The sequence below is a fragment of the Oreochromis niloticus genome, linkage group LG3, assembly GCF_001858045.2.
Source record: "Oreochromis niloticus isolate F11D_XX linkage group LG3, O_niloticus_UMD_NMBU, whole genome shotgun sequence".
Lineage (NCBI taxonomy): Eukaryota > Metazoa > Chordata > Actinopteri > Cichliformes > Cichlidae > Oreochromis > Oreochromis niloticus.
The window spans coordinates 26,917,092-26,925,006 of NC_031967.2; the positions used below are offsets into that span (position 1 = coordinate 26,917,092).

The 7,915-nt window shown below is 38.0% G+C and overlaps 1 protein-coding gene across 1 annotated transcript; it reads left to right on the top strand.

Moving 5' to 3' along the window:
• Window positions 1-1,231: 1,231 nt before the first annotated feature.
• On the top strand, window positions 1,232-3,863 carry LOC112846231 (uncharacterized). Its single transcript, XM_025905648.1, has 2 exons — window positions 1,232-1,287; window positions 1,966-3,863. Exons 1-2 carry the CDS (start codon window positions 1,281-1,283, stop codon window positions 3,615-3,617), a joined length of 1,659 nt encoding a protein of 552 aa, XP_025761433.1. The 5' UTR covers window positions 1,232-1,280; the 3' UTR covers window positions 3,618-3,863.
• Window positions 3,864-7,915: the final 4,052 nt, after the last annotated feature.

The window sequence follows — 7,915 nt, forward strand, 5'->3', positions numbered from 1 at the left end:
AGGTTGCAGTGAAACAAGATATATAATATGGAATACAAAAATAATAATGTCATTACCAACACCAGGAGATCCTGATGGTGCAGTATAAGAAGATGCAACTAATACCCTAGAAAAAAAGTTAAAGATGAAATTAATCTAAATAGATATATACACTACCAGCCAAAGGTTGGACACACCTTCTCATTTAATGGTTGTTTTTTTTTTCTGCTCCACTTTTTAACCGCACCTCAGAGTAGAGCCCATATTAATGCCACACAGAGTTCCAGTAGCAGACACATCTCTACATCAACTGTTCAGAGGAGACAGCACAAATCAGGTCTTTATGGTCAAATAGCTGCTAAGAAACCACAACTAAAGAAAGGTGGCAAGCAGAAGAGATTTGTTTGGGCTAAGAAACACAAGGAATGGACATTAGACCAGTGGAAATCTGTAATCACAGTAATCAAAGCAGAGGGTGGCTATTCTGAAGAATCTAAAATATAAAACATGTTTTGAGTTTTGGTTTGTTGGACATGTCATGTTCCTCCTTAGGCCCCTTTGACGCACTGGCATGACTTGCAGTTTTGGTGCATTTCTTATCTTCCACTCCACCCAACAACGCTGCAGCTCAACTTCCCTAATAACTCTTAAGTTTCATACAGACAGAAATTACTTCTCCTTTTTCTCATGTCTTAAGGACCGTTTAATTCATACACACACATTATGATTTTTTATTAATCTTTTAGCAATGCAATGCATACATAACTCTTTTTATTTGATTCTACACTTTAACAGACACAACAACTTCCCTTATTTCCATTTGTGACAAACATGCCGGAGACTCTCACATTCTTCTGACAACACTTTTTTGTTTACTACATACTTCCATACTTCATTCATACTTTAGATGCCTTCAGTGAGAATCTACAATATAAATAGTCATGAAAATAAAGAAAAAAACATTAAATGAGAAGGTGTGTCCAAACTGACTGATAGTGTAAATATCCAGTAGCCATTGGAGCTGGATAGCAGTGGCTGGGATGTCCCCTGGTATTTCAGTGAAACTGAGTTTCAGTAGTAGGACCATAAGATATCTGCAGGCTAATATGGTTAATCATTGCCTCTCGTCTCACATTCACAGGTTGATGCAGTTCAGCATCTGTCAGCCAATAAGGAAGTCAATCAGTATAAGTTTGTAGGTAAAGGTAGAGGCAACCAAATGCAAGCACAGATAAGTAAGGGGCATCAAACACTTAGACTTGAGGGTCTATCCACCTGTTGCACTTCTCTTTCTTGCCAACATGAATGGTAAGTTAAGTTTGTTTCTATTATCATCCATGTACAATTGCAGCTACTTTATTCATCACACAATATCTTTTTTCCCCAGATACTGCAATACAAATTTTATTTGCATCATTGTGACTAGAATTTGTGTTAATAATTCAAGAAAATAAAAGCAATTCTATCAACTGTGCTAATTCATTCTATGTTAAAAATGTATTCTTTTTTTGTTGCTTCCAGTTGGCTCACATTATGCAACATTATGCTGTGTCCTAGTCTCAGGTTATTTAATAAATATCCATAAAGATGATTCACTATCTCTGGATGGTAAAGTGCAGTACAAGGAAAGCTGGAACTATATTATGTATTGTGAAGAGGCTGTGGCAATGTAATCCCAAGATATTATATATATAGGTAATGTGTAAGACATAATGTCCTAAATTTCTAGTTCTAATTTCTAAGAACTTTAAATTTTCTCTATAAACTTGACAGAGATAATATACTTTTACAGCAAGTGAGCAGAGTGTAATATGATTACTGACTGAGACTGTCATGGTTACATGAAGCATTTTTGGTTCTGAGGAATAGAGTTGAAAAATAACTTGCTGATAACAGTTGCAACATTAGAAATGATGCAATAAACAAAATGTTAAAAACTAAAAAAATTACTCTGAAACCATTTTTTTTTTTTTTTTTTTTTTGTAGTGCCACCAACACGGAGGATTGTCCTCCTCGGGAAAACGGGAGCTGGAAAAAGCAGTGTTGCAAACACTTTATTTGGAGAAACCACGTTCAAAATGGGCCATTCCCCTGACTCAGAGACAAGCATTTGCAAAGCCAAGTCCAAACTCATTAACAGAAGATCCATAACTTTGGTTGACACGCCCGGCTTCTTCGACACAAGCAGATCAGAAGAGGACACGAAGCCCAACATACTGCAATGTATTGTTGAGTGCGCTCCTGGGCCTCATGCCTTTATCGTTGTGCTTAAAGTGGAGAAATTCACAGATCATGAAAAGTCTGTCATCGAAAACATGTTCCAGTATTTCTCCGAGGAAGTTTTACGATATGCTGTAATTCTTTTCACTCACGGTGACCAACTGCTGGAGGAAATGAAAATTGAAGAGTTCGTCAGTCAGAGCAAATGCCTGGCTGATCTCGTTCAGAAGTGTGGAGGCCGATGCCACGTTATAGATAATAAATACTGGAATAATGAGGCAAAGAATAAATACAGGAGCAACAAGTTCCAAGTGGAACAACTTCTCAAAACCATTGATGATATAGTGATGCAAAACAAAGGTGATTATTACACTAATGATGTACTACAAGCAATAGAGACAGAAATACAGAAAGCAGCTGAGAGCATTAAACAAACATCAGTGACTATGTCTTCAGAAGAAGCCAGGGAAAGAGCTAAAAGTGGAGTCTATAAACAGCATGTGGCTAAATTTGCACGCATCGCAGGTAAAGGCCTGCTAATTGCAGCTTTGCTTGGCGGTTCAGAGTTTGCTCCACTTGTACCTCTAGCTATAAAAGGAGTCAGTACAATCAAACAAGCAGCAAGGAAGAAGAGAATAGAAACAGTGTCAAAGGAAGAAACAAGTAAAGGAGTAACTGCGGTAAAGGCAGGAGGAAAAGCACAAACACAGTCAGTATCTACACCGAATAAAGGAACTCCAACAAAAGAAACAGCAGTGGAAAAGAGCATTGCTGGAGCAAAAACGGGAGCTGATATTTTCTCAAAACTACTTAAAATTTTTAGGAAGACAAATGAAGAGGAAGTGAGCGCATCAATAACAGATGAAGCAGCGACACTGGAAGAAGAAGCCGAAGATGCAGAAGTAGAAGATGGAACAGAGGAACTAGTCGAAGAAGAAACTGGGACTGCAGAAGTTTTACCAACTATAGAAACAGACGTGCCAGTAGAAGAAGAAGAAACTGATGAAGGAAAAGTAGAAATGACACAAGAGGTGACAACATCAATGACAGGAGAAACACCAGAAGTGGCAGCAGCAGCAGAAGCAGCAGAGGGGGCATTAACAACAGTCAACGATGTAATGGATGGAGCAGTACTGGCAGGAGAAGGAGCAGCTGCGTTGACAACAGCAGTCGAAGAAGAAACAGTTGGGGCAGTGCTGTCAGCAGCAGAGGAGGCAGCCGAGGAAGTAGCGTTGTCTGCAGTGGGGGAAGCTCTTTCAGTAACAGCGCTGGTAGATGGCATGGCTGAAGCATCAATTGAAGGAGTGGAAATGGAAGTAGTAGAAGGAGCTGCTGGAGTAGCTGCAGAGGCAATAGATGGAGTCGTACAAGTGATGGATGTAGCTGTTAAGGTAGCTGAAAGCTGTTGCATACAGTGAATCAACCTGCACCAACAGAATTTCTGCTTTCAGCGATTCATAAAAGTAACTCGACTATTTCTATTCAAATTATTGTAACACTGGCAACGATGATGTAATCACTTACATCCTTGTAGTGTTTGGTATGGGTTATAATTTAGATCTAGTTGAGGTTCGCTCTTAATCCAAAAAAACCCAAACATTTAAGACATTGTTGCTAACATTTTTGGCTTTACTTTTGTGTTTTTAAAATGGACAGTATTTCAAATTCAGAGATTTAATTTCTTCTTTTTTTTTGTTAAATATAAAACTATTGATTGTATTAATTCTATCTATTAAGAAAACATGATCTGGTTAGACTGGGAAACATTATAGCAGAGTTTTCCTTTCAACCATCTCAAGGATTTTTATCTAGTAATGACAGAAATAATTATATTCTTAAAATGAAATATTAAGATTCCATTTTTGTTGAAAAAATATAGTTAAAACATGCAAACGGTCACAAAAGATCTGACTTGAGGGCAGATCCACCCCGGAGTCTTTTCTTGTCGAGGGAACTAATATCACAGGTGCAGTAAACTGTCTGTCCTGTTTCTCCAGACTTTACCTTCAGTTTTCATCTCCTACAATTTGTCAGATTACAGCTGAATAATTAGATTTAAAAACTTCAAAAATGCATTTAAGCTGGGTAAATGATGACCACAAAAAGTATAAAAATAAATGATATATTTTGAACTTTTATTTTGTTAATGATGATATAGTTTTTTTTTATTTCTTTCCTTCCTGTTTTTTTAAGGTAAACATGTTGGTCAGCACTGATACATGTTCATTTTCTTCGCTTTAGTGGAATAAAATTAAAACTGTTCTTTATTTCTATGTTGCCATAGTGAATCATGGTTTATTATTGATTTTATTTTTAAACTCTTCCTTGACGAGGGCCCAGAGCTTTAATGCATTCTAGCTGCAGTGACTGTGGACATAAAAGCAGAACAACAGACTATTGTCAACAGACGAGGTCAGACATTTGTAGGTCTGTTGGTGTAACAAAGATTACTCAGAGGAGGGAAGTTATTAACAAGAAAAGAAGCACATTTGAAATTGACTACAAATAGAAGGGGGGAAAAAAGCTTAAGCAATAAAAAGTTGAACCTGGGAGGACTCATTAACTACAAGTTGTAAAAAGATGACTTGGCTACTGTTGTTTTACTAATTTGTGCCTTCTTGTCTCCTCTTCCTGCTGCCTATGAGGGAAAAATCATCTTCAGCGTGTCTTGCTAAAGTTTATCACAAGTTGTGAAACTGATTTGGAGGACAGAGGAAGCATGCTAGAGGAGCTATAGTTGTGTATGCACGGGTGTGTGTTTTATTGAAGTGTTTTGGGGGTTGTTTTAACTTCGGCATATAACAGGTGTGGCACAAAGCTGGAATGTACCAGTCATGGTGGGAGGACTCAGCAGCCAGACCTTTTTACCTAGAAGTCATTTCATTATTTAACATCAAACTTTGTACCCTTCACTGTTCCTATAAAACTTTCTTGTCTCTTTGTGCTTTGTTGTGAATTTAACTGAAAATTAAGCTAAATAGTTGTTTAAAAATACATATATATTAAATGTTGATCAACAACCTGTCATTTCTTATCTCGTTAATTTGAATTTTTATTCATCACCTTTTGGGAGAAATTATTAGAAGCATCATGTTTTACTTTAACTTTAGCGTGTGGGCTAAAGACTACCACAGTAATCAGTATGTTACTGCTGCCAGCTGCTGCTTAGAGGGTGCAGAACAGATAACCTGTAACCCTGATAAAGGAGCTGTGCTGTCTCTAAGTGACCCACTTGAGTATTTTTAAAGTCTCCTATTCCCCATCCTCCAATGAAATTCATCGCTTTAAGTGTAACTGAAAATTTACTCTGATGTGAAGCTCACAATGAGGCATTTAATGCTGCTTGTTCCAGAAGCAAGCAGCTGCAGTGTCATTTCCAATAAAACAAGCTCAAAAAAGGAGCCTGTGTCTGGCGAATGTTCTGATATCCAAAAAGATGCAACTGTATCAATGTTCTTAAAGTGGTAAGTATGGGGTTACAATGATGCTACTTTAAAATGAAACTGAAAAAAATATTGAAACTGAAATAAATGTACTGATAAATCTTGTGAAGTGGAAAAAAAATCATAGGGAAAAACGATTAATTGAAATTGTAATTTTTTTGTTTTCGCTTACATTTTTTTCAGTTTCAATACAAGATTTTTCAGTACATCTATTTCAGCTACAATATTTTTTTCAGTTTCATTTTAAGGTAGCATCATTCCAATCCCATATCTAATCCCATAAAAAGGAGCCTCAATGAGCAGGGTCTTGTAATTACAGTGTGTCACCACTAGATAGCCGCAGATTACGGGTTTCTTTTCCCCAGACATAATCATGTTAAAACTTTCTGTGCCGAGATCTCATCCAGTTCAGTAAAAAGAGTAACACACAAGAAAGTTATTTTTCTCTCTTTCTTTAAATATTGAGGTTTTCTTACTGTAATTGTGTTACGGCATTGTGTGTGGGTATCAGTCCCAGTACATCAGCAATTTCTGAAAGACTGACACCAGCACGTCTGGCACCAATAACCATGCCACATTGAGTCTTTTTTTTCCCCTTTCTGATCATGTATATCTAATAAAGGCCCAGGAGTACAATTTCTAATTTATTTTGGCATGACTGATTTTCTTGTAGGTGATTACCATGCCTACTGTTGTTACTGCTAAAATATTTTCATACATTACATTATTTTCAGAGCCAGTTATTCTGTACACAACATATTATGTTGTCTTTTTCCACTGGATTTTCTACAGTTCCAAAGGAAATACACAATTGGGATACTTTAGCTGACTTCATTCTCTTTCCGTTGTATTTCGATTCTGTTTGTTGTCCAAAACCTTTGACCACTTTTATTTGATCACTGTAGGTTGTAGAGAAGCTGAAGAGGACAGTAACCCAACAGGCTGGGGGGGTAACACTATGCAATATGTTCAGTTTTGGAATTTATATTCAGTGCTAACTGTAGCTAGGCTCAAAGTGTTAATGCTATCTTATTTTAATAAACAACACTGTTATATTTAAAACTAGGGGTGGCAATAGATCACTTTAGGGTGGCATATGCCACCCCATGCCACACCTCTAGATCCGCCCCTGCTGAGCTCTTACAAATTGCTGCTTATGTATAGGGATGGGTATCGTTAAGGTTTTATGCCAAACCGGTACTTTTGAAACGGTGCCGGTGCTTAAACGGTGCTCAAACCGGTGCTTAAACAATGGAAAAACACAAACTTTGTCCAAAAAACTCTCATGTTTAGCTGTTTTTTGTAAAAAGATAACAATGTTAGTCTTCTCTGCAGCTATAGGGCATATATGGTCTCACTCTTGGCTGGAAGCAGTGCTTAAACAATGGAAAAACACAAATTTTGTCCAAAAATCTCTCATGTTTAACTGTTTTCCACTTTTTCTTTGGTCATTTTAGCTTTTTTGCCAGGGTGAAGGGAGTATCTGCCATCAAACAAGAAGACAGCCGCATGTAACGGTGTTTGCTAGTTCACCTTACATGCATTAATGTAATAACGTGGTTAGCGTACTCAACGTAAATTGAGAGAAGAACGACTGCTGCTGCCATCATCATCCGTCATCATTTCTGCTACACTGACAGGGCTAGGGGCCAGGACTCTACTCTTCGGGTTTTTGGGGGATGTTGCTAACTCCGGGTCCGATAACAGGCACCACACCCGCAGTAGATGTGCTCGGTGCTCGGTCTTACAGCAAGCTATCAAATACGGTGCATTTCTAGGCTTTTAAAAACACGCTATGCGTCACCAGGTGTTTCATCAGATTTGAGGTGTTACCTCCTTTGACAGTATCACAGTATCAGCTTAAAGCACTTGTTGCAGGCTGCTGAGTTTGCATCTTTTGCTGTGAAGTACAGCCAGACTTTGACCGCTTCGCCTTGGGAATTTTTAATCTGTAGCTCTGCTCTAAAAGAACGTACGTACCTGGGCCCGCCTACTATCCTTGGAAAGGTAAAATGATTGGCTAGAATCCAAAGTGTATGACATCTCAGGAAAAAAAAGGCACCGAAATAAAGCACCGAAATGTGCGCTGCTTTTCGGTCTGGTTACTACCGTTTATGTCAGATACCGGTACCCATCCCTACTTATGTACAGTTGAGTTACAGTGGGATGATGGGTGATCTTTACCAGCACCCGCTTTTCTTTGAGTGTGAGAGTCTTAAAGAAGAACATCTAACGAGATTAAAAAAATATTTCAGTATTCGCCGCGGATCAGG